We start from the raw sequence: 27568 nt of genomic DNA, 5'->3' as shown, positions 1-27568 counted from the left end.
CGTAGATAGGGTAGTGCGGCTGGTGCCATTGCACAGGGCACCAGAGGTCAGGGGGCGCTGTTTAGGCCTGTCTAATTTCTGTATATTATCATTCTTGCTGGTAGTTTCCTCTTATTTCATCCCCAGCATCTCCTGGCCTCTCCTATCTCTTCCCTGGCCCTTCCCCATGAAGCCATGGCCCTTTTTTGAGTCCATTATGTCCCTTTGAAAAATGAGAGCGGCGCCAATGCTCTTTCTGGCACAGGGCACCAAAAAGTCTAGTTACGGCTCTGAATGCTACACTTCCCGATGCTGGCGGCCCCTTCCCCTCTGCGTGATATAATGTGCGTAGGCGACCGGGCTGGCACTGGACACTCTGAAGCCTTGTAACAGCACTGGTGTCCACTATGGCCTCAGTTTTCTCCTTCCTCAAAGTTCAGTGTGCTGTGCATTCAGAGGGGTGGCTTACATTGCGCATTCTTCCGTCTATAATGGTAGGCAGATTGTGCGTTCATCTCCATAGGCTGCGAGCAGAATCTGCCATCTATAGTTAATGCGTGAAACTGACAATGCAGTCACGGTTCTGGTGTTTCTTCTGAGCAACAGCTCATACACTTGACCATGTAACAAGCCAGTATATAGCTGTACCTAATAAAGTGGTGACTGAGTCTACATTTATTGTTGTTGTGTGCTACCCCTTGGTATATATGCTATAGCCTGCTTAGTTGGGAAAAAAACTGTTAGTAGGGAGGTGTATTGAATTTCAATCAGGCCAGCTCATAGGTGGCATGGCTCTCCTCCTACAGTGCTGCTCATTCCCTCTCTAAACAGTCATATTTCAAGAACCTCATCTCCTGCCAGTCCTCAAACCCCGGGCGTCTCCTTCAACTCTCTCCTCTCACCGCCCCTCCTCGCTCTCTGCCGTTGACTTTGCCACCTACTTTACATCTAAAATTGACTCCATACGTCAGGACATCATATCTCACCAGACCCTCAGCATTCCACCACCTCTTTTCCCAGACCACCCCTCCCCATTCATCTTACGAACTCTGACATCCTTCTCCCCTGTTTCTGGAGAGAAAGATATGGCCCTCATCCAGTCCACCTCCACCCTTGACCCAATCCTGTCCCGTCAACTCCACTATCTCCTTCTGCCTGTTCCCATCTTGCTCACCTCCACAATCTCTCCCTCTTATCTGGCACTGGCCCTTCTGCATTCAAACATGCCCTTGTCTCCCGTATTCTTAAAAAACCTACCCTTGATCCTAATATCATCTTCTATCTACCAACCCATTTCTCTCCTTCCTTTTGTCTCCAAAGTACTCTAGTGTATTGTTTACAACCTCCTTTCTTTCCTCTCACTCCCTCTTTAACCCATTTCAGTCTGGCTTCAGTTCTTTCCACTCCACTGAAACTGCAATCACGAAAGTCAGCAATGACCTCCTTGCTACCAAATCCAAGAGCCATTACTCTCTGCTCATTCTCCTCGACCTCTCTGCTGCTTTTGACACTGTGGACCACCCTCTCCTCCTGCAAATCCTTCACTCCCTTGGTCTACGTGACACTGCCCTCTCCTGTCTCCTGGCAGTTCTCCTACCTCTCTGACAGTTCCTTCTCTGTCTCCTCTCATGATTCCTCTTTCTCCCCCCCACCCCTCCGCTTCCACTTACAGTAGGTGTTTCCCAATGTTCTGTTTTTGGACCTCTTCTATTTTCCCTCTATACAGCTTCTCTAGGTGAATTGACCTCCAATATCATCTCTATGCTGATGGTACTCAGATTTACCTTTTCTCCGTTGTCCTCTCCCCCTCTCTGCTCACTCATATCTAAACTGTCTCTCTGCTATCTTCTCCTGGATGTCCCAGACTTAACATGTCTAAGACTGAGCTGATCATCATCCCATCCTCTTGGATAACCTAACTTCCCACAATTTCTTTATCAGTTGATGGCACAACTATCTCTTCTAGCCCCAAAGTGCGCTGTCTTGGAGTTATCCTGGACTCCTCCCTCTCCTTCAAACCACCACATTCAACACCTCTCACAGTCCTGCCATTTCCATCTCAAAAATATTTTCATGCTCAGACCCGTTCTCACCCAGGATGCTACTAAAACCCTCATCCACTCGCTCGTCATCTACAGATTGGACATCTGTAACCTCCTCCTATCTGGCCTCCCTGACTCCCACCTCTCTCCACTCCAATCTGTCCTCAATGCTGCTGCCCGGCGCTTCTTCCTCTCCAAACGCTCTACATCTGTCTCCCCTCTCCTACAAGCCCTACACTGTCTTCCCTTTCCTTTCAGGACCCAATTAAATTCAAGCCTTCACACAATTAATGACAAAGATCTCACCCATTTCTCTCCCATTTACATCGCCAACCTTATCTCCCTTCACACTCCCGTTTACCTTCTTCGCTCCACAATTGAATGCCGCGTCTCTTGCCAAATCATTACTTCCTCCCACTCTCACCTCCAAGGTTTTGCCCGTGCTGCTCCCTACCTCTGGAACTCTCTCCCTCTCCCCATCAGACTCTCCACCTCTCTACAAATCATCAAGACCCTCTTCCAGCTCTCATCCTAACCCGCTGCTACATGTTCCTTCCTCCCTGTCTACCTCATCTCTGTCATGCCTGTTTGTCTGCCCCTCCCATTAGAGTGTAAGCTCTCTACACTCTTGTGCTTCTCCTTACTTATACTTTCATCTACTCCTTACTCCCCACTAGGGCACCTAACACTTGGTTGCTTACGTCCTGTTGCTTATTTGAGTGTTATGATCGCTAATGCAGCATTGTATATAAACCTTGTCCTGCATTGTATTGCACTTTATGTCACTGGTTTCTTGTTCAGCTATTTAGGTACTTTGTAAGGCACTGCGGACCACTTCTGGTGCCATATAAATAAAGGACAATAATAATGGCAGTGCAGAGTGTAGGACAGATGAGTTTGAAGGAGCAACATTGCTTGGGAGAAGGTAGAAGGTTGACCTGGGTGAGAGTAAAAATAATATGTATGATGATCCAGAAACTGTTTGTGGCATTCCCAGCAGATATGCACAAAGAACAGCTCGGCAGCATTTTTCTGAAACTGCAGACTCAATTTGTGTAACCTGGTGGGAACATAGTGCCAGCGGAGAAAGAGCTTGTATGCATTTTTCCTAATCTTTACTCAGCATGAGCATCTGGCGGTGTTATCCCAAATGTCTGCCTGGTCATCCCTGTCAGCAGTATCTGACAAGTCTTTTTTCCAATTTTAGTTCATATAGTCTTTCACAGGAGTGGAATATAAAATAGATGTCAGACCCTTGGATGATGCACGATGAGCAGTAGTGACATTTACAAATATGTGCTTTAAACTGTTTTTAACTTTTGTTACATATGGAACAACACGTTGCTCAATAGACCACTGTCAATGTTGTGAAACAGTTACATTGAATCACCTTTTATTTATTAGGTGCCACAAAATGATCAAAATAATAAAAAATCCTGGGAGATGACGCATTAGATAAAGTCATTGTCATGAAACTTTGCCTCATTAGTCTAGTTTTCACTGTCATATATTTTAATTATCACCATCAGCAGTTACTGGTTCTTCTAATTGTGTCAATCAGGCAAAGGCATGCGGGGGCCTGCGTGTGTTCACACAGTACCCATTCTGCACGCTCAGATTCCCGATAAACAAAATCTGCTGAATGAGGCCCTTAGTATGCTTTTTGTCGACAGCATGTCAGTCAGTGCCCGGAAATGTAGTAGAGATGGTCAAGCACAGTGTTGGCTCTTTGGTGGAATGTGTTGGCCTAGAACAGGACTGGGGAACCTTTTTTCTGCCAAGGGCCATTTTAATATATATAACCTTATTCGCGGGCCCGGTGCAGGCCACGCCCCATCCATGTGACGTCATGTGGGGGCACAATCGCTGGTGATTATAACAATGTAAGGGCAGTGGTGTGACTGAAGCATCCTAAGGATGCTCCAGGCGTCACTGCTGCATAGATTCTGGCAGCAGGGTGCCATTCTAGGGACCCTGCTAGCTAGATGAGGCTAACAGAAAAAAGCTCCGAGGGCCAGACCAAATTATTCTGCTGGCCTTATACGGCCCCCGGGCCTGAGGCTTCCCCATCCCTGACCTAGAACCATAAATGGTTGGCATGGTGACGCTGATCATTCAGGTTAGGCCTGATATGTGCCATGTTTGCTCTGTTCCCTTACCATACATGCTAAATATTTTCTTTGATAAGCAATATGTTTATATTATATTGTTGCCATATCACACACAGTAAATAACACTTTATCATTGTACCGTGCACCATACTGCACACTGTGTGGCAAGGTATATGCTTTTTGCTGTTTCATTCATTTAACCTTACTTACTTACTTACTCGATATCGACCAGGTTAGCCTGTTTACTATAGGGACCCTCAATCGTTGATCGAGGGTCGTAATAGTAGTTGGGGGAATGGTGTATGTGCTGGATGTTCGATAACGATCAGCCAGCACATGTAGGATGATCAGATAATGATATCTGATCGTTGTCTGATCTGACCGTGTGTACGGTCCATAAAACAGATTATCGAAGTGCAGATATTTCATTGGTCTGATATAAATCTGCATTACAACCTAGAGCCATATAGCTCTCCCCCGGAGCTGCTCCTGTGGACATAGATACAAGTGCAGAATTGATCAGATGTTCTTCAAGATATGGCAATCTTACAAATTCCTCCAAAAGGCAAGGATGTACATAGATTTTTATATATTCATTGTTTTATATATTGTTTTATATATTTTTATATATTCATTGAATTAAGTCTTAACATTATACTCTGCTACATTTATTATTAACTAAATCAAATTACAAGTCATGTTTTGTATCTGTCAGTTTTTATGTTTCATTTAAATGTTGCAGTTGGTAGCTGTTATTGTGTCGTATTTCTAGTTCCTTGATTTTATCAGTTAATTTGGAGGCGTATTACTGCACTGATGTGTTCTGTTTAGGAGGCCTGATAACTGATGTATTGGATGTGCTTAGTCTGTAACCTTGTCAACCTTTAGTAATGAAGATGGAATAAAGTAGCAACTCTCAGGAAACCCCCTCTCCCCAGTTTTTGATCGAGTAGGTGTCGCAATAAATAGGATATAGAAGGTGACCAAAAGTCTTTGGAAACTAATGGACCATGAAATAAACCGACCAGAAAAAAATGATCTATATCATCAGTGTGTGAATGTGTGCGTATGCAATTTTTATTTTTATATTCACTTTTTTTTTTCTTTTCAAGTAGCCAATGTACAGTATACTCCATTGGCATGTTTGAGTTTATTAGACTGTCCCTGTTGCTTACATATAGTTCTAGGCATTTTTAAGGCTGAAGCAATATTTTTGAGCAATCAGTCTATCTATTCACTGGGAACTAGTGACAGCACAGGACACAAAGGGCTTCATTGTGCTTATTTGTCCATGGGCAAACCATGCAGGGATAACAGTGTCCGCTTTTACAAGTGTTATACGATTGTCCTCGAAATTCTTCCCTTGTGGTCAAATGGTGTATGATTGATCGTTACGATCATACGATATGATTACATTTGATAGTTAACAACCACCTTGAATGCACTCCAAGGGGGGCGATTCAAATGTTTTCATGTCACGGTAATTAATGGGCACCCAATGTCGCAATTCAATTGTTTTGGCCGCCCATTCTTTGCGGGTAATTAGATCGGGTTTAGCCACGTAAAACGGCTAAACCCATTTAAAGTGCAGGTTAAGGCGCCCAAACTTTATCGCCGGATTTATCGCATATTTCTGCTCAACTCCTCAGGAGGCTGCAAGCAGATATGCAGACGCCAGTAGCTGTTCGTACCCTAACAGACCAACAGTTGAATTGCTCCGTTGGACACCTGGCACTACAGCCACTGGCGAAAACAATTGAAACGCACCTCAATAGTTACAAAGAGGAAATACAACATATGCCATACAATCATAGTGATAACTGTGAGCAAGACAAAATACAACATCATCGTGATCAGCTCCTCATGTTGTTCATCGTATCCACAATCTGTGAGGCAACCATCTTGGGTGCATTACGTAACTCAAGATGCACTCTAAACAATATATAGAAAGAGGATGGGTCAGTGATGTGCGGTCAGGTAGACCCTTTCCTATCATACTCAGGTATACCCCAGAGTTTTTACCATAAAAATTCTAAGGAAAAGTTAAAGAAAGTATTATAAATATCTTCTATTGTATTATTCTAACAATTTTTATAGTCAAAGCTCTGGAGTGAAAAGTGTATAGCAGGTGAGGCACTGCCTCCCCTGTCTACCTTTTCCGCACATCCCTGATCAAAACACACCAAATTTCCAGCACTATGTACTACTACAACTTTGTATAATGCCCACATGAACGTTCGGGTTCATATATGGATCTGTAAATCTGGCTCTGAAAATTAGACAGTGCCTCCCCAGCCATTTACCTCACCACACATCACTGGAATGCATAATGGTGGAAATACAAAATATGCGTCCAATACCTAGATCACATCAAGTACATAGAATATCAGTCCCACATATTGTTCATCCTACCCAAATGGGGTGAGGTCGCCATCTCGGATGCACCGCGGAGGTTTGATGGACAAGATAAATATGTGAAAATAAGATACGCGGTGGGGGAGATACAAAATACACATTAAATGTAAAATAATCGTTAAATTGTAGCTGCTTTTCTTGAGCATCTTCTTTGTAGTTGTAGAGATGTGGGCCTTTGTGTGGTGCGGACATTTTCTTCGCTTGGTGGGGGCAATTTCATATCAGACTGAGTAACTGGAGCTAAGGCAATCCAAGTAGAGGTTCATATAGATAGGGGAAGGTTCTTACAGTGCTGAATGTAAGTTCTATGTCGGAGTGCTTGCAGGTGGTTCTGTGGTAGCTCAGAGAGAGAAAAAGGCTGGAAAAGTTTAGAGGTTGAGACAGTGATAATGATAAGAGATAAGGAAGAGCTAGGATGGCAGGCTGTGGCCTGTGAGCTTGGTCCATGTGACCAGAAATCAAGCCGCAGTGGATGTAGGACCTACCTGGCCCAATCTTCAGTGGTGCTCTGGGCATCCCCCATTTGTATGAGATCTCTTTTTCTTATCTTTTGGAGTAATTCCAGCTTCGGACTGCAGTATGTGGGAAGAGCTGCTGGTTATCTGCCAGTGGAGAGTCAGAGAGAGAATGTTCCTAAATCATAAGGGAGATTATGCTGTAAGCCATTTTCTGCAGTGAGCTGTGCTGGGTTCTTTCTCAGTCTCGAAGTTTGAGATCAAATGGCCAAATTGTGCAGCAAAGATAGCAGGGCAGCCTGTATCGTGGATATGTTATGTAAAATTTCCACTCAGGAGTAAGCAACAAGTGCAAATTGAGCAGCCCCAGTTTAAGGGCTTCTGCATTTTGCATTTCCCGGAGGGGTTTTAAGGTACAGTTGTTTCTGGTACAGGTGCAGTCGGATTGCCATTCTTGGACTTGCATTGATCCAGATGTACAACATAGTGCACTCATGGAAGAAATAGTCTGTCATGGGGCAAGGACTCCCTATGTATAGAGATTAACTGTACATGGTGGAGGGAGCAGGCTTTCAATGATGGCCATAAAACTGTTATGCTGTTATAGGCTGTTTGCAGTGGTCATGGCACTGTGGTGACAATGAGGCTGTTACATTGAGCACAATTCTGTGTGTAGTTGACATGAGTAATGTTATACTGTGCACAGGGCTATCTGTGGTGGACCTTTTGGCAGTTTGTCCTTCCATATACAAGACGTTGAAATACACTGACCAATAAACTAGGTCAAATGATTTGAAAATACAGTATAGAGAAAGTTTTGATAAATACATTGAAAGTATTCAATATTGAAATAGTATAGAAAATTCTGGACATTTACAATATCTGTGCTTGGGCAATACTATTCAGTAAAGGAAAGTTCCATTTGAAGTAGCAATAGGACTGCTGGGTAATTGATTTTATTTACTGAGATAAAGCTTAGGATAGGCTGCTTAGAAGATTGGAATCCTGACAGCAACAACACTCTACTCTGAGAAAAAATACAGCGTGATTTGTAGAGTGAAAAATCGAGTGGAGCTGCGTTCATGATGAATTGCAGTAGAAGCAGTCTGTGAAGGCGAACGCCAATTATAGTATGTTACAGTCCAGGTAGAATATCAAGGGCTCGGGATGTAGATCTGAGTGTTCTTATCCGGTGAAAATTTCAAGTATGTTGTGCAGTATTATTAATTCTATTTTTCCTGAGTGGTCTGTGAATCTTAATTGAAGAACAGAAGCGCAGACCCGTAGGATTTTGTGCAATTGAAATACCCAAAGCAGCATACGTAAAAGGGTTATCAGCCTTCAGATACAGTCATTTAAAAGTATTGCTCTACAACTTTTATTAACTGCATTGCTTTGTCTTTGTACTTTCTTTGGTGATTTTAGGATACATTACAAAGTTATTGTGTGATTACAATTGTATCCAGTGACAGAACACAGCAGACCATTGCTATTCCCACAGCAACAGACATAGAGAATTTTGCTGATGCATAACATTAGAATATAAACATGTATTTACTCCACACCTAAACATTTATCACCTATATAAACAATTACAATAACAGTTCCTCAGCCTGTCATTATACTATATCACACACGTGAACGTTTGGTTAGTAATTACCGAAGTTGATGACTATAATAAACCCATTGATAACATCGCAAAATAATGTAATAACAGTTTTAAATGACATGCTGTTATGTCATCTTCTGTACGTGCATGGAATACTGATCATCCATTCGTTAAGACTGATGTTCTGAATACAATTTATGTAGTTATGTACTAATGTAAGCCCCATATAGGAAATATCCCAATGGAAAGATAAATGCATTAAGGCTCCTGACCTGAAACAAATGTGCTTTGTTATAGCAACATTTATCAGTTCCACAGGGAGATTAGCTTAATGAAAAGTCCCTTTTTAATGATGGGACCATACCATGCATGTAAATATGGAACGCTGGCCAAATATACTCTATTATAATATGTACAGTAATTTTGTTCGCAAGTGATGGCAGCAAGAAGGATTTTCTTTTCAGCTTCTCCAGTTTGCATCGTCATGCAATTTGTCTTTTTCCAATTCTGCTTTGTGCAATTAAAACGTTGGATGATTTATACCTAAGAACATACATTACATGCATATTAAAATGCTCACTGATTTCATTATCTCAAGTGCATTACAGCATTCCATTTAATAATAATATTTCTGCTCAAGCATCTTTTCAGATTGAACAAATTCAAAAATTCATCACAAAACAGCAGCGAAATGACACTGAGGTCTAGTGATCATTTGTTAAAATCTCTGTAGAACATTTGCGTAACAACTAAAGATCTATCTCTCCCAATGAATCAAATGTTATTAAGGGAATTCAGAAATGGCTGACTAATGGAAAATCACTACACATTATTTGGTGATGCTCCAGGCTGTGGCAATAAAGGCTTTAAGTGTAGTATTAAATTGATTATTGCACTAGGTATCTCTATATGAAAAATTACATACATTATTTTCTATATAAATATAAAATGTTTTTACCCACACCAACAGCTGTAGAACAAAACAGCAATACACAATGTTGTAGATATTGCCTATAGCAGTGGTTCTCAAACTCTGTCCTTGGGAGCCCACACAGTGCACGTTTTCCAGATCATCCAGCAGGTGCACAGGTGTATTCATTACTCACTGACACATTTTAAAGATCCACAGGTGGTGCTAATAGTTTTACTTGTGATTCTGTGAGGAGACCTGGAAATTGTGCACTGTTTGGGGTCCTGAGGACAGAGTTTGAGAACCTATGGCCTATAGCAATCAATCAGATTTGAAGGTGCTAGATGACTGTTAAGTAGAATCTGGTAGCTATGGGCAACATCTCCACTTGTAAAAACCCGTTCTTTAGTAAATATACCCCTAGATGTCATCATTATAATTAAAATATACACCTTTTAACATTCCCAATAGGATAAATGAAGAAATGGACCCATACCACTTAGAATCCACATTGTCACTGCGCACCACTTTCAGCCATGATGCAACGCTTTTGTCCATGATGTGTGTGGTTCCAAAACCACCAGAAAAATTACATTTTGGTAGATTTCCCCTAAGATGAGTTATTAGATAACTTTGCAGCTCATCTTTTGGATACAACTAAGCTGCTTGTTACCTTATATTGTTTTTTTAGCCATAATCACCTGAATGCATGCATTAAAAACGGTAATCTGTTCAAAGTAGGTTTTTCTGCAGTAATTTGTCTGTAAATTTTTGAAGTTATTTTGCATACATAACTGGGCTCATCTGCAGTGTGTGCCTCTTTGCTGATGTAAATATAAAATATCTTGCAGAGAAAGTCATATACAGGATCAGCGCTGCTCAGTGGCCAAATTGTCATGAAAAACTATACTTTTGCCAAGGCAGTCGTTCAACTCCTCAATCAATCAAGCATTTCCTAGAGAAAGGGATATCCTTGTTTTTCTGTAGCTATATAATTGTAATGTAATATAATAACAGATTTACATTATGTAATACAATAATGTTTGCTGAAAAAAAAAGCTATACAGAATTTGTGACTACTATAATAGTCTGCTTAGTGTATTATTAATATTATATGTGTAATGTTTCTCCTACCGTCAGGTACAGTATTTTACTAAACATATGTGAGTTTTTTTATTTCATTATTGTCAAAAAACTGAAGGTCACACTTGGCCTGAGGATACTGTATCTAATGAATCTGTTGATAATAGGTCTCTGCATTTAAAGTCCATGTGAATTGAATGTTGATGCCTCGTAGCACTTTCAGGGGATAAGCTGCATGTCACAAGCAATGTCTCTCTGACCCTGATACGCTTTTGAAGAATTATTAAGTTGACAAAAAAAACAATTGATTAAACAATGCTTAATTATTTTAATTAAATGCAATCCTCTGATGATAATGTGAGTGGAGTGGTTTAATAATTCCAATTAGAGCAGCTTATAAATGGCTGTAGTTTATGAATAAAGCAAGACAGGAAATGTTCTGCAGAAATTAGAATTTGAGAAGAGAAGTGATATTACATTGGTTTTTACAACTTCCAGGAGCCTGTATGTTTGGCAGCTGTCAGACCTGTAGTTTAGTATAATTCTTGTGCTTTTTTGATTTTTAGATAATTCAAGTAGCTTGGTGTTACTATATAACATTGAGTCTTAAGCTGGGTACACATTCGACGATGTGTGCCCAGCGCGACATCGCCGGCTACGGGACCCTGCATGCGAATGATGCATACACACTTGCCGGTGCTGGGGCAGACAGGGAGGAAGGACGTGTCATGCTGCATACTGCAACATCACATCGTTAGTGACATCCCCCGGTGGCCCTGCGGTAGGGTCGACTGGCGATGTCACTAACGACCTGCGGGAGTGCGCAGATCATGGGTACACACTAGGCGATGTACCCAATGTGTGTCTCCGATCCGCAGGATTGCACGACATATCGTCTAGTGTGCACCCACCATTAGTTTTAGAATAGGCCTCAATTTGGCGCTTAAATATAGGCATAAAAAAATCTGTGCAACTGGAAATACAGTGTATGTGTGGCCGTATCAAATGTGCTCAGCGTGCGATGTGTAAATATGCGTCTGTCATCATCATTAACTTGACGATGACGTTGGACATATCTGTAGTGTTTTAAAATGTGATACTCCCCCCTACAATGAAATAAGTAACCAGCATTGGTGCTATAGCAGGCAGGTGGGACAGCGAGACTACATTTATGTGAGCACGCCGCCGCTACTGTGATGAACTTGTCCCTGTTTGCATCTACAGATCTAAGACACTGCAAGTGCAAGTCACTTGCAGCTGAAATCCTGCCAGATCAGGGGTCGATTGGGATGGAAACCCAGCCTGGGAAATTTCTGGAAACAGCACTAAATGAGGGCTGTGGTTTGTGGATGTATGTTGTACAGAGGATTTAAGGCTGTTCAGTACGTGCTGTACTAGGCACATCATACTGGTCTATATGTACAGTAGGGATGTGCAGGCTCGGATAGGTTCGAGTTTGCACGTGGAGTTCGGATTTTTCCCTCCAAAAAAACGGAACTCAGAACGAGGCAAAACGTCATCTTACATGGACGAACATCATCATTCCTGGTCTTTTGTCCAGGAATGATGATGTTCGTCCATGTAAGATGACGTTTTGCCTCGTTCTGAGTTCCGTTTTTTTGGAGGGAAAAATCCGAACTCCACGTGCAAACTCGAACCTATCCGAGCCTGCACATCCCTAATGTACAGTATGTGATGTCCTGAGTGGTTGATCTGGTCAGTATGTGATGTCCTGAGTGGTTGATCTGGTCAGTATGTGATGTCCTGAGTGGTTGATCTGGTCAGTATGTGATGTCCTGAGTGGTTGGTCTGGTCAGTATGTGATGCCCTGAGTGGTTGGTCTGGTCAGTATGTGATGCCCTGAGTGTTTGGACTGGTCAGTATGTGATGCCCTGAGTGTTTGGACTGGTCAGTATGTGATGCCCTGAGTGTTTGGACTGGTCAGTATGTGATGTCTTGAGTGGTTGGTCTGGTCAGTATTTAATGTCCTGAGCGGTTGGTCTGGTCAGTATGTTATGTCCTGAGTGGTTGGTATTGTAATTATGTAATTTCCTGACACAAACACACTACCCCAGCACTCTGTAGGAGCTTATAAGCTTACACAATAATAGGAGGCCATAGAAATATACACAGTAATCGTACAACCCAGAACTCATTATGCAGCAGATGGCTACAGCACAGGAACATTTTTGCTCTCACCTGTAGCTCCCATCTAAAGTGACAGGCGATATTCAGTTGTTGTGCCGCTGGGCACCCTCGCCATTGTTGCACCCAAAATGTAGGGGATTAGGCGCTTAAAGGTAGCTTTAAGGTGCTCAAAATTCCTACTCTGGTCTGGTCAGATTTATGCTCTCACCTAAGGAAGCTACAAGCCACGCCAATGCTTCCAGAGAGAGGAGAGCGGCAGAGATCCCCCAACACCACCCACTCACCAAGACTGGCCGTTTATCCAGGAGTCTGCAGTGCCCCTTCCCCGGAAGCTTGTAGAGAGATGCAGCCTGCTATGGTGCTGCCAGCGTGGGCAGTATTAGACACTGAGCCTGCAATGGCTTTCATGCAGCCCAGCCCCAGTACACTGAGTAATAGCAGGCCAGGCAGCAGATCGCTTTGGTCAGCCAACCAGTGGCACTGGGGACACTAACCCTGAGAGACGGGGGTCGAGTCACATCTGAGACAGCCCAGCTGAAACTTTCCCATGCTCCCGGTGGCCCAAACCGCCTCTGAGCCACATTTTAACAAGCATGCACAGTGCGACAAACAGATCTTTGCAGACCATACTTTGACTTCTACCAAATTCTAAATTAGCACAATAAAAAGAAAAAATAAACAACAAAGTAAATTATTTGGAATGGTGCCCTGGAGATCGAAAAAAATTGTAACAAAAAATGTATTATTGCATATAGTGAAATCTGAAAATATATGTCCTTTATTTATCTAATTACAAGATACTAGTAACGATCATATATAAAGTCTATGGTTCAAATTGGAACCAATCTGTACCATGAGTTGTTAGGCTTTGCAATTATATTGTATTCTGCCTTATGCTATCAGATTTCTCTATGGGCAAGGTGCTTAGCAGGGACACAGATAGGATTGATTCGCCTTCAACAGACTAAATATAACAGGGGTATTAACTTCCCTAATATTACCCACTACAATCATGCAGCACTACTACATCAATTATGGGACTGGTTACATGGTACAGATATTTACACGGCTTCGGTTCTTGAGGGGAATTTTCTGAGTGTTTGTAATTTGGTTTCCTTTTTACATCTCCACGACCAGGGGATACCTACAAATCTACGAGAGAATCCTCTTCTTTGGAACACTCGCCGGCTCTGGCATATATTACGTCACAAAGTGCCTAATCGCGCATAAAACCTTTTTTCTTCCACTGTTACGAATTCCAGATTTCCAACCTGGTTTAGCCACAAACCCCAGCTAGGGGAATACACTCTGTTGATTGCTTAGTGGATAGTGATCTTAGGAGGCCACTCACGTTCTGCCAGGCAGTTGAGAAATATGACTTTTTGTCCTCATCCCCTTTTGCCTTTTACCAGGCGCAGCATTATGATGTGACCCAATTTATTCATCATTTTTCCAAACAAGATGGGACAAGACTCTAGATACACTCTTGTCTGACATGCCGCCGGCCTGTGGGGTTATTTCTCACCATTACAGCTTCCTGCGCGGCAGTCTAGACTATGATACCCTCCGGACTGGCCTGCCTCAGTAGATACATCACTTTCCCAACCTCACGGTAGACATTTTGCTTAAAAACCTGTATGACTCATGTCGTATAATTCCTGCTAGCTCGTACAGAGAGCTATTCCTAAATACATATCATATAACTTATATTAGTCCACACCGTAGTTTTATAATGGGTTCTTCTTCCCATAGGTGCCCCCGTTGTCAGGAAGATAACGCTGATCTATTCCATTGCTTATGGTCCTGTCCCCTAGTCAGAACTTTTTGGCTCCAGGTTTGTAGATATGCCCTGGATAACTTGATTAACTTTTTGCCTTTTGACTCTGCATGGGCTATCTTGGGTATTTTACCGCAGGGTCAGAGAGTGTCAGGTGGTTGCTGTAAACTCTTGCTAGCACTGAGCGCAGCTGCTAAAAAAAACTATTTTGCAAGTTTGGATACAGCCTGGTGAAGCCCCTTTTTCTTTATTTCTAGAAAAATTATTTTATTTGTTTCGTATGGACTGGCTGGAGGCTTCTTTATCTAAGGCGTCTAGAGTAGCTACAGTTTGGGAGAGTTACATTTCTATTCTCCCTACACAGACTCAACAATTACTTGTTCAATGTTTTTCATTTACTTCATGGTATTTAACAAGGTTATTTGACAATGATCCTCCCATTGTTTAATAGAATGTTTCTTTTGCTCACACGGTGTGTCCTCCATTCTGTCATTCATACTTATTTATTACCAGTTATTTATGTAGCGCACACATATTCCGCAGCGCTTTACAGAGATACTGTATTTGGCCATTCACATCAGTAACATCTTATTGTAATTGTATTTGATGTTCAAAGAATATCTTGTATTGGATTGACCTACTGTATTTTATGTACAACTTATATTGTATTGTATATATATTATTTCAAATATGCTTCGGAATCAATAAAAATATTTAGAAAAAGCAAAAAGAAAGTCAGTGACCTACCGTATGTCACCTAAAGACACAACAAAACTCATGCGCTAGTACTGAAGATATCAGACATGGCCCTGCATTAATAGTACATCGTAGGGTTGAAACACTGAACATCCAGTAAACTCCTACTAATCAATAAAATAGATTATACTAATTGTCATGAGACAGTGACTTAAACTATTGAGGAAAGTGCATGGCTGGCAGGGTGATATGCCATTGTAAGTCTGCTAACATTTGCTAAGGTTATGAATGTCACATTCAGTATTTCGTTAAGCATCTTCTTTTATTTCTGGCAATTCTGATTACACAGTAATAGATGGGTTGGATATATTTATTTTAGACAAGCATATATAATACAAATGCCAATACATTCATGTGTATGGCCTGTTTGTAATTTATATTTGCTCTTTTAGACAGTATCATTAGAGGGGTGAATTTATCTGCATTGTCTTTTATATATGACTGGTCTAATTTATGGCTTTTAAATTTTGTTTCTGGGGACACATTTTCATATGTAAATACATGTAGGGATTGCCGGTACCTGATAGCTTAAGTATCATTCTTGATGCAGATCTGTTCTTCCTTCCCCACATCCTACAGGGCTGTGGAGTCGGGGACAATTTTGGGCAGTCGGAACACCGATTCCATCTTCAAAATAAAAACATAATTATATATATATTAGGGATATTAGGGATGTGCGCCGGACCATTTTTGCCGGATTTGGATTTGGTTCTAATTCGTCGTCCGGCTTTGGATTTGCCAAACTGCGGTGACTGGCTTTGGATTTGGATTTGGATTTTTTTACAAAAATTGACAAAAAAAGCTAAAATCACATAAATTGGTCTTTTTTTTCTTCCTAGAGTATTATTAACCTCAATAACATTAATTTCCAGTCAATTTATATCACAGCTTATAATATTGTTTTCAACATTATTGGCCAAAGGTTGCAGTAAGCTGACTGGTTACTAAGCGACAAAGCAGCGGCACAACGACACAGACACCACAGTATAAAGCACATCTATGACACATTGCCACACAGCAGTGGCAGAAATGAAAAGTAGTGCACCCACCCAGTGGGGTACGGCCAGCAGAGTCACAGTACTTGTTTACATAGTGGGCTACGGCCCAAGGAGTCACAGTGCACAATCTTATTCACATTACACCGCACATAGTGCCCCTGATTCACATTACACCATAAAGTAGTGTCTCTTATTTATGTTACGACACACAGTAGTGCCCCTTTTACACAATGCCCACAGTAGTGCCCCTTTTACACAATGCCCACAGTAGTGGTGTCCCTTACACAATGCCCCCAGCAGTGGTGCCCCCTATGCAGTCCCCTTAGTAGTAGGGTCCCCTATGCAGTGCCCCCCATTAGCAGGCCCCCCCAGTAGTATGCCCCCCATTAGCAGCCCCCCCAGTAGTATGGCCCCCCCCAGTAGCAGGCCGCCCCAGTAGCAGGCCCCCCCAGTAGTAGGCTGCCCCAGTAGTGGCCCCCCCTGTAGTATGCCCCCCCAGTAGTATGGCCCCCCCAGTAGTATGGTCCCCCCAGTAGTAGGCCCCCCAGTAGTAGGCTGCCCCCCAGTAGTAGGCCCCCCCCAGTAGTATGGCCCCCCCAGTAGCAGACCCCCCCCAGTAGTATAGCCCCCCAGTAGCAGGCCCCCCCCAGTAGTATGGCCCCTCGCACCCCCAGTAGCACACCCCCCAGTAGCAGACCCCCCCCAGTAGCGCCCCCGGCCCTTACACAAGTAAAAAAAATAAAAACTTACCTGTATCCCCGCTTCCGCGCCGTCCGCTCTGCTGTCACACGCTGAGGAGGGAGCCGGAAGACAGAGCTCATGTGTGAGCTCCAGCCGGCTCCCTCCGTGCAGCAGCCAATGAGAGTCTGTGTGACTCTCATTGGCTGCTGTAACAAACACACAGCTGCCGCTGGCGGCTGTGTATTTGTGTCTGTGTAGGGCAGACCGCTATCACAGCGCTCTGCCCTACACAATAGGAGCCCTGATGTCGGATTCTCTAGTGAGAATCCGACATCAGGCGGCCGCCGTTCGGCCCCGAACTGGGATCCGAGTCAGGCGGTGAACACCCGAACAGGGTTCGGGTGGACTCGGATCCTCAATCTTCGGAGCGTTTCGGATTCCACAGAAACCGAACCGCTCATCTCTAATATATATCACCGATGGCAGTAACACATGTACAGTAAATGTACAGGCATGTTGGTAGTTGTACAGGGAATAGGCTGAGTACTAATGAATGCCCTGATTTAGACTTGGTGCAAATCGCAGTTCTTGAACAACCCATGTACAGTAGCAATGCAAGCAAATCGGGATGTCCATCGGTGGTTACCATCGATGGCAAACAAACAATCTATGGTGAACCATCGAAGGTTTGCACCCCTTGATGGCTTCCACTGCAGAAGAGAATGGCGGGCCACGGACCAATAAAAAAACAGGGGTGGGGCTTAGCAGCACCGGCTAAGCTCCATCCCGTGTGAATAAAAAAAAAAATCATCTCACACTCATTCATCGATGGCTATGACTTGGCTCCCAGCCATCCATGGTTAAAATATTCAACATCAAACTTAAATCATCGATGATTTTGAATCATTGATGGTCGATGGCCATCCTTACAAGCAAGTGAAAATACTGCATGATATTACAGGTTGCATGCACATATTGGTCAGCAATATGTTTATACTAGTTTACCATATCCAGTTTACATTACATTGTGCATTTTTCATTTTCCCCTTTTTATTACTTATAATATACACTAATATGCATTTGCCTTTCATGAAGGAGTCAGGCAGTAGTAAAATAGAGGATTTGGCTGTGGAGTTGGTGTACCTGACATCCTGTCTATATCCAAATCATGTTACATATTGTATATCTAAGAAATATTTCCAGAATATGCATGCACCTATGTCACATAAGATACTGCATAAAAAGTATTCAGTCATGCACTCTCCAGCATTGGAGATAGTCCAACTTTTACTGTTGGTGGCCGCAGTCACACAAGTCAATCACCTGGACTAATTGATTTAATAGGGAAGCAGGGTACTCAGTGGCAAACGCAGGATTTCTAGAGGGGGGTTTCCAAATGCTTTTAAAGCAAGTGTGGCCAATCCATGAAGAGGGTATAATCAGCTACAATATACATCATACGAAGCATATTGTATGTAATAATTGTGACATATAGAGGACCAGCAATCACAGTTAGCCATTACATGCGGCAGTAGGGCCATCCTGTCTGAGCTGAATTGGGCTCTATTCCAGCTCATTTAAGCAAGTTCAGGAATCTGGGGGGGAGGCAGAAAAGGAACTTTGCACTGCCCTATAGATAGGTGTACAGATTGGTCTCCTGATGTACTGGATGGTGTATTATTATACAGTATTAATAATGGACACTATAGATGGTCTGTATCAGTGCACCCCTAACAGTACATGCTTTCCAGTTCTCCTAGTTGGTGCAAAAGTATATTCATTACAGGCTGCCACTTTTTAAAAGATCAACAGGTGGTGCTAATTATTTCATTTGTGACATTGAGGGGATCTTAAAAGCGTGCAACTTTAGTATTATATGCTATTATATGCTATTTCTATTGTTGTCATCGTGGTGTGGGCTAGGGAGACGGTTTTCCAGGCAACCAAAAACGGAATCAGTATGATTTACCGCCGGACGCAAGTCTAGCAGTTGGAATCCCGACAGCGGCTGCCCGACATCTTGAAAATCCTGATCGTCCGTAAGGTAAGTATAGACTAACCTAATTCCCTCCCCTAGCCCTCCCTTAGGGGTGCCTAACCCAAAGACTGTGGACTCTAGGAAATCACAGGACACTGTGGCCTTTAGTATGGCATAAATTCTGTTCTATTGCACATACACTATTTCCCTTAATAAGTAAGTAATACATTTGTTACATATCATTATAAAGAATGGTAACACTTAAGCTGGGTACACACTGAGACGACCGGAAATCCAGACGATTTCCCTAGAGCTTAGAACTAGCGATATTAGGCCTGATTCACTAGCGATGGCAACTGCGATTACGCATGCAGACGGCCGATTGTTGCATTCTGCGCATGTGTATGCATCGCAGTGTGCGAACACTCCACTGCGATCGGGACTGCGACTGCAGTGACTACACAGACCCATCGCAGAGTGATTGACAGGAAGTACCATTTTCAGGTGATGACGGGTGGTGGACGGTGAAACACAGGCATGCCAGTGCGTTTTAACTTCGTTACAGGGGCATGCATAAATTAGCCACTGCTTGGGCTTTCACTGCGTGCGATGAGGTTAGCAATCCTGAGTAAGGTCAAACCTTGTGCAAGTGTGCTTGAGGCTGCCATGGTACTCAATGTTACCGATGGTTTTGCAGTCTTGCTAAGTATTAAGGATGTGTGTAAGGTAAAGGGGACGTCCTTATGTTAGCAATAGCAATCCTTATTGAATCAAGCCCATTGAGGATACACACACTGCAGTCTTGCAAACAACTGAACGATGTATCGCATCGTTTGTTGTATATGATTTATCGTTGCTCCTGTACACACTACAATAAAACCATCTTTAAGATCACTGGCTGGGAGTGGCAAAAGGTGAAGTCTTCAGAGGCCAAATCAGCACGTCATATCGCCTGAACGGACACATTAGGCGATGTACACCATATCGCTAACGATGTCGTCAAGTTTGATGTGCAGCACATCAAACCTGACGTCGCGTATGACCACTGGGGCGCGCATATTGGCCACACACACTGAGAGATGTAAGCAATTTGACGTTACGAAATGGCAAATTGGCCTGAAATCTCTCCAGTGTGTGCCCAGCTTTACTGATTGTTGCATCCAGCATGCTGAAACCTGAAACTGATATTGCGCATATGGTATGAATTAAATAAAAAAAAATGTACAGTGTTTCACAGACAGATCAGGGACACTAATCAGCTGCGCATTAAGGGTGCAACCATTTTCATGAATATGGTAAACAGCGCTGGCAAAATGCATTTCCTTCATTGAACCCTTCTATAGAATCATGCTGAATAATGTATACTAGATATTTTCAGGATAATACTAATATTACTTATTCTATAACTGATGCAGTGTCTGCCTACTCTCATCCATTGCTATCTATGATAAAGCCATCTATAATAATGGCCATTTATAATAGAGCCATCTATAATAATGTATTCTAGATATTTTCATTCTAATACTAATATTACTTATTCTATAACTGATGCAGTGCCTGCCCACTCTCATCCATTGCCATCTATGATAAAGCCGGCAGCCAGTACTACATCAAACTGAAGAGCCGTGAGGCATTTCATAACGCCAGGGGAAGGTTGTAATATATTTGGTGAAAAATGACCCCGTCAAGTGAAAATTGTTCCCTTTCCCATTTATGTCCTGGTCTCTGTCTAGTGAGAAGATAACTCCCAGCCCCGCAGTGCACTGCTTCTTAGGTGCTGTTCATGTCCAATCATTCTCAGTTACATTTGTAGCATAAAAATATATATTCTGTTAATAAATCACTAAATGTTTGCAGAAAATGTTTTCCCAAAAATGTAAAAACCATACAGCACCATTATCATGTTATTAGATCGCACCATACACTGTGTTTATAAGCAACACTTTACAATGCCTACTGTACCTACTTTTCCTGCCACCCCTTCGAGAGATCCCGCATTTAGATCAAAGTTGGAGGTACTGTACGGGGGAGTGGTAATTCAAATTAGTCCCAGTCTGCCTGTTGTTCATTAAAATCACTATGTTATTTAATATACGTCCAAACAATGAATGTTTATTTTTCACATCTTTGCTGTGTTCATTTGTTTTAATTTAATACCCAAATGGTGGCCTTTTTAATAAAGGGCCTAATTCAGACCCGCTCGCGAGCGCTGAGCACTGGCAAGCGGGTCGATGGTGCCCTAGTGCGCATGCGCGAGACCCGCATAGCGACAGCCAAGCTGTCGCTATGGGTCTCGCACCAAAGGGGGCGTGGCGTCGATGGTGAGGACAGCACGCCCTCTTTGGTGGGCGTGCCGGGGGCGTTACTGCCCAGACGGAGGCGTTCCCATGGAAACGCCTACCGTCTGGGGCCGGCCCCACTGACATCACTAGTGATGTCAGTGGGAGTGCTTTTGGCTCTGATAGAGCCAAAAGCACTCCTGGGCTTGCGACAGCGAGACCCTACCGCAGGGTCTCGTCGCAAGCCCGATGGTCGCGATGGTCTTTTTGGCCACTCGCATAAGCTGTGGGTGGTCACCCACAGCTATGCAAGCGGCCAGGAGGCCGCTCCAATTTTAGGTAGGAGGGCCCTGATTCAGAGCGAGCGCTCTGGTCAGAGCTTCCGGCTCTGAATCAGGCCCAAAGTGAGGTAATTCCCAGATTTGTGGAAAGGTTGCACAGACCAGGTATTTATGTTTTACAGATGAAGTACAATGAGGATTAGAACATAGCAAAACGCAAGTTAGGGTTGGGTGGGGGAGGCAGAGAGAAAGTGGCCTATGGGGGTAATGAAATGCAAATACGGAATTATCTAATGCTGGCTACACACTGATACTGTAGATATATCTATAGTGCATTAGCAGGTGTGCACACCCAATATCTGCCCGTACACATGCTGCAAGGACCCAGCAGTGATTGACATTTTGACTGGACGGGCAATTTAAATGCCAGCCCAGTTGTGATGTCAGCTCTGACATCGCAGACACATTGGCAGAACGATTGGTAAGTGTGTATGCACTTGCCAATCGTTAGATGGGCCGAACCATCGACCTAGTATGTACCCATCTTAAGTTATTTCAAAAAGATGTCAAAACTTGGTTGTGTTGACTCCTCTGCATAACCAGTGTGTCTTTTGGGAAAGTTTAGTTTTTTCTTGGCAGTTGCACTTGCTGGAGAAACTGAAGGAGGAGCCATTGCTGCATCACGTGCCACTAGAGCTGACAAGTTGCTTACCAACAGCTCTTTGCATCTCTTCAGATCTGTGTCCATTGGGAAGAAAGACATGACATATGACTTAAACCTAGGATCGAGCACGGTCACCAAAACTTATTGATCCAATTGGAAGGTCCTGACAACCCTTGGATCCTGGTGAAGCGAATAAAGGACTTGATCTACAGGTCCAGTGTACTTAGCAGACTCGCTTTGTTTCAGCTGCTCCTTCAGTTTATCAAGCTTCTTTTCCAGCAGGCTAATTAGGGAAATTACCTGACTCAAGGTGGCAGTGTATGAACTCACTTCACAGGTGACTACAGTACTTCGAAGGGTTTCAGCACATTGCACAACACGGAAATTATTTTCCACTGAGCTTTAGTAAGGTACATTCCCCCTCCTCTTCCTATGTGATAATTCCCTGTGTAGCTTTGGATGGCTTTTTGCTGTTCCTCCATCCGCTGAAGCATATAAAGGGTGGAGTTCTACCTTGTAACTACCTCTTGCTTCAACTGGTGACAGGGCAAATTCAACATTTCTTGCAGGTGCTGCAATCTTCTACATACACCTGCTGAATGGCGAAAATGTCCAGAAATTTTTTGGGCCACAGAGAGCACAACTATGTCATTTAAAAAAAAAAAAAAAAAAAATTGAGCAAAACATAGGACGCGTTGGAATTCACCCAGCTGTAATGCTCTCACAATATTGGTGGCGTTGTCCGATATCACAAAACACGGGAGTCGGCGCACATCCCTAATTTTTATGGATCCACACTGTTCCAATTTAGAGTGGGTGATTATAATAAGGTGCTGTTTTATATACTCAGTACAAAAATATTTTTTACATGTATATTAGAAACTCATCTACTATTTTTATTTTTGCTTATTAATAATTGACTATACCTTATTGAGAAAACCATTGCCTTCATTAGTTTTGAGAAAGGCAGACAGAACAGAAAATACATGATTAAGGGCTCTATTTACTACAATCCGCATATTGAATGCGGATTGTAGTGTGATATTACCGAGTGAATTCGCATTGCGAATTCAGGTAATATCACAGGGATTTACTATAAATCCCTTGCAGGGACAGAGCTTCCGATAAAGCTCTGTCCCTGCGGATCCCATCCGCACTCTAGTCGCAGTATTTTCTGAAAAAATACCGCGACTAAGAGCACGTGCATGCGCCGACCGACCACCGCTACTACCCCCCACCGACGCTAAGCCCCGCCCCCCGGCGCTAAGCCCCGCCCCCCGCGATCGCGGACTCCCGCGACCCCCTCTCCCTTCATTACACTTACCTGCATCCTCCTGGCCTCCGGTGGTCTTCTCCGGGCTTCCCGATCAGGTGATCTCCCATACTGCACTGGGGCCCGATCACCTGATGACCGGGCCCCAGTGCACTGTGGGAGACAAGCTGACCGGAGAGGAGCCATCACCGGAGCCCCGATCACCGGTCCCTGGATTCAGGTAAGTGAAAAAAAAAAAGTTTCATTTTTTTTTTTCTTTTTTTTACAGCAATCAGCTTGCGGTCTCTTTAGACCACACAGCTGATTACTGGTACCGGCTCCCGCCTCTGCTCTCCCCGTTAGAGCAGAGTGGGAGCCCGGTAACCGGGGGAGACCCTGGATAACGCCACCTCCAGGTGGCGTTATTATCACAGGGCTTCCCCCGGTATTTTTTTACAATTTATTTTTAGTAACTTGCACACAGATCACATTTCCCATTACAATTATGGGAAATGCGATCTGCTTTACTAAAAATAAGTGATACTGGGGGTTGGAGTAGAATTTTACTAATTCTACTCCAATTGCCCTGTAATAAATACAGGTGAAACTAAAATAATGTGAAAAGGGTGTGAAAACACCCTTTTTCACTTTATTTTAGTAAAAATAATGTTAATAAATAGAGATCTAAGTGCTGTTTGTTATTAGACATACTGTATAGTTTTTTTCCTCTTGTTTTAATAAGTAAAAAGCTTACAAAGCTATCTTTCCTTCCTTTCTCATTTTCTTCACTGTACAGTATATGTTTATTATTTTAGTATATTACCAGGGGCTTATTTAGGTTTGCATTTGTGATGCATTTTTCATTCTTGAAAAGTACCCTTAAATAGATTCCTATGATCAATGTCCTGTTTGCTTTTCTATTGTTTATAGTCCAAACTGAGTTTTATTCTATTATTGCGTGTGTGTTTTATATTATTGCGTGTGTGTTTTATCAGATAGGCCCCAGGTAGTTACGTTGGGGAGTTCGATCTCAGAGGAAGTCGTGTTGAATACAGGTGTCCCGCAGGGGTGCCTCCTCAGTCCACTATTATATTCATTATTCTCCCATGATTGCGAGTCTGCTTCTCAATTGCTTAAGCCTGTAAAATTTGCAGATGCCACTGCTATTGTTGTATTGATAAGCAATGGGGATGCGGGTGCATATAGCAATGAGGTTACTAAAATGCTTGAGTGGAGTAGAAGGAATTGATTACTTTAAAATGTGTCTAAAACTAAGAAGATTGTATTTGATTTTAGAAAAAATTGATAAATTTGTCTCCAGAGTTTGGATGATTATTGAGCAGGTGGAATCCTTTACATTTTTAGGGATTCTCTTTTCAAATACTCTGGGCCTTGAATTCCAGTGTTTTGGTATAGAAGGCGCAGCAGCGGCTATTTCTTCTCAGATGATTAAAATCATCTCGTGTAAGTAAGGTGACCTTGGTAAACTTTTATTGTTGTATTGTGGAAAGCATTCTAACCTATGGGATTGCCATATGCTATGGTAATTGTACTGATGCTGAACGCAAGGCTTTAGATGGGGTAATTAGGACTGCAGGTAGAGTGGTTGCTGGTGAGTTGCCAAGTACTCAGAATATCTATGAGAAACATGTTTAAAAGAGTGAAGGGAATTTTGCAGAATTCAACTATGTGTTCTTTTGAGAAGTTACCATCTAATACTAGTTTTAGAACTGTGCATTCGCGAACAAAAAGGCAGTATAATAGGTTTTTCGAACGGCTGTGCACATGTTAAATTGTCAAAATGTTTTACCTTGATTTTTTTTTATGTATGATGATGTTATACTGCTTGTTTTATTCTGCGTTGTGTGTTTTATGTGATCATTTTGTTGACATTCCATGGAGTTTGTTAATGACAATAAAGATTTTCTCCTTCTTTTCCTCCCACTTCAAATAAACAGACTACACATTATTCCCAGGTTCAGTTTCACTATGATTAAGGGGTCTATTTACTAAGGGCCTGATTCAGAGCTGAACGCTCTGACCAGAGCGCTCGCTCTGAATCAGGGCCCTCCTACCTTTTTTTGGAGCGTCCTCATGGACGCTCGCATAGCTGTGGGTTACCACCCACAGCTATAGCGAGCGTCCATGATGATGGTCGCGATGGTCTTGACCATCGCGACCATCGGGCTTGCGACGGAGACCCTGTGGTAGGGTCTCCCTGCCACAAGCCCTGGAGTGATTTTGGCTCTATCAGAGCCAAAATCACTCCCACTGACATCACTAGTGATGTCAGTGGGGCCGGCTTCAGGCGGTAGGCGTTCCCATGGGAATCAACATCGACATCAATCAACATCGACAGCACGCCCCCTTTGGTGCGAGACCCGGAGCGACAGCTTGGCTGTCGCAGTCCAGGTCTCGCGCATGCGCACGACGGAGCTCCCTCCGTCGTGCGCATGCGCAGTGGGGAACATCGACCCGTTCGCGAGATTACTGCCGCTCGCGAGCGGGTCTGAATGACCCCCTAAGTGTTAGGAGACAGAGGGAAAAGTGATAAGGTGCCAGCCAATCAGCTCCCAGCTGCCATCTCACAGGCTGTGTTTGAAAAATGACAGTTGGGAGCTGATTGGCTGGCACTTTATCACTTTCCACTCTGTCTCCTAACACTGCTTAGTAAATAGACCCCTAAGTAGTTTTAGAGCACTTATTGTCATCGGTCAAAACTATGCAGACAGACCAGTAGGAGTTGGAAGTGGTAAAATGAGAACATATTTGGGCCAATTCAATGCAATATGTCGCCAGCACATATAAGCCATTTATGATAATGCCAACATCACAAGGTGCAAGGGAAAACTTGCAGTGCAGGTGGGGCGTACTATGCGGTTCCGACACATTGCATCCATTGTAGACAATTGAATTCCCCCCATTGTGGGTGCTTAAAGCATCAGATTGTTAACAGCAGCATGTAGATTTTCAGATCAACAGACTCCTGTATGTTCTTGATTAAGCAAGTATGAAGCTGAACTAAACGTCCGCAGCAGCACAGAGTAGTGAGATGAGTCTCCTGTCACATTGGCGTGGGATTAATGTGGTGTCAGTCACGTGTGATCGCATGCGTACGCCAAGACTTCTTTGCTTTCAGGCCTTGAGGTAAAACATTCAGCAAAAGTCACAAAAAATATTAATACAGAATTGACTTTAATTAAACATAATCAGTTTCTTGATCCTAGTGTATCATTTTCTTATTGCGCTGATTAAGCTTAGAGGCAGCGAAGCACAGCTTGCCTGCATTTATAGCTGTAGAGGAAATTAAATGTTTCAGCGTTTCACTGTCAATGTATAATAATGCATTTACTTCTCTCTCTTCCATGCCCAGATTGCACTCAGAGACCCAGTCCATGGGGTGTCACTACAGCATTTTGTCTATGAAAAGCTGAAAGCACAGCAGGAGTTGCTGGGAGATGAAGGATTCCGATCGCTAATGGAAACTGTAGATACGGAAATAGTAAAACAGCTACAAGAATTTTTACAGGGGCTCTAAAAATATGCAAAGCAAATTTGTTACAAAATCACTAAAAATCATATTTCCTTAAATAAAAATAATATTATGCAAACAATTGTTTCTGCTTGGTTAAAACGAGAAATAATTTTTTTTTTTTTTTTTTTTAGTTCTAATAAAAACATGGAAATTAGTTTTGTTACTGTATAAGCCAAGTTGCTGAATTTTGTTATGTATGACGCTCCCTTTTTCAGGAATCCCTGCTCTATTGGTATTTGTCCTCTCTGGCTTATTTTCACTCCACAGAAAAGCCTACAGTAGCTACAGATGTGTCCTGATACATCTAGCCTCCATACGCCACGCAGCGCTACTCTGCTAGCATTGGGCGTATTTTTAACCGTAAATGCGTCTAAGTCACAATGCGATGCAACTACGGCACACCAGCAGTCTGTGATGATCCATTTGATGTGCGACACATATGAACCACAATGATACTTGAAATGAAAAAAGCTGGGTCCGCTACATTGTCGCCTTTCGTATACAGATTCAGAGACTCAGTCACAGATATATAAGTGTTGCATATCAAATTGATCAGCACAGTCTGATGGTGCGTCCTAGTTGCACCACATTGTGAATTTACTGATTTTCGGCAAA

The 27568-nt window shown here is 42.8% G+C and overlaps 1 protein-coding gene across 2 annotated transcripts in view; it reads left to right on the top strand.

Moving 5' to 3' along the window:
- Window positions 1-27023, top strand: part of IPO11 (importin 11) — a 553468-nt gene extending 526445 nt beyond the window's left edge. For both annotated transcript variants that reach the window (XM_088444066.1, XM_088444065.1), the window contains one exon: window positions 26792-27023. In XM_088444066.1, the coding sequence (XP_088300192.1) occupies window positions 26792-26956 (165 nt within the window). In that variant the 3' untranslated portion in view covers window positions 26957-27023. The remainder of the gene's footprint in view (window positions 1-26791) is intronic.
- The last annotated feature ends 545 nt before the right edge of the window (window positions 27024-27568 follow it).

This window comes from Taudactylus pleione, unplaced genomic scaffold, assembly GCF_031769625.1.
Source record: "Taudactylus pleione unplaced genomic scaffold, aTauple2 ptg000345l, whole genome shotgun sequence".
In the NCBI taxonomy this organism is placed as follows: Eukaryota; Metazoa; Chordata; class Amphibia; order Anura; family Myobatrachidae; genus Taudactylus; species Taudactylus pleione.
The sequence above is the reverse complement of the archived record's forward strand: the minus strand, read 5'-3'. Positions and strand labels throughout refer to the sequence as shown.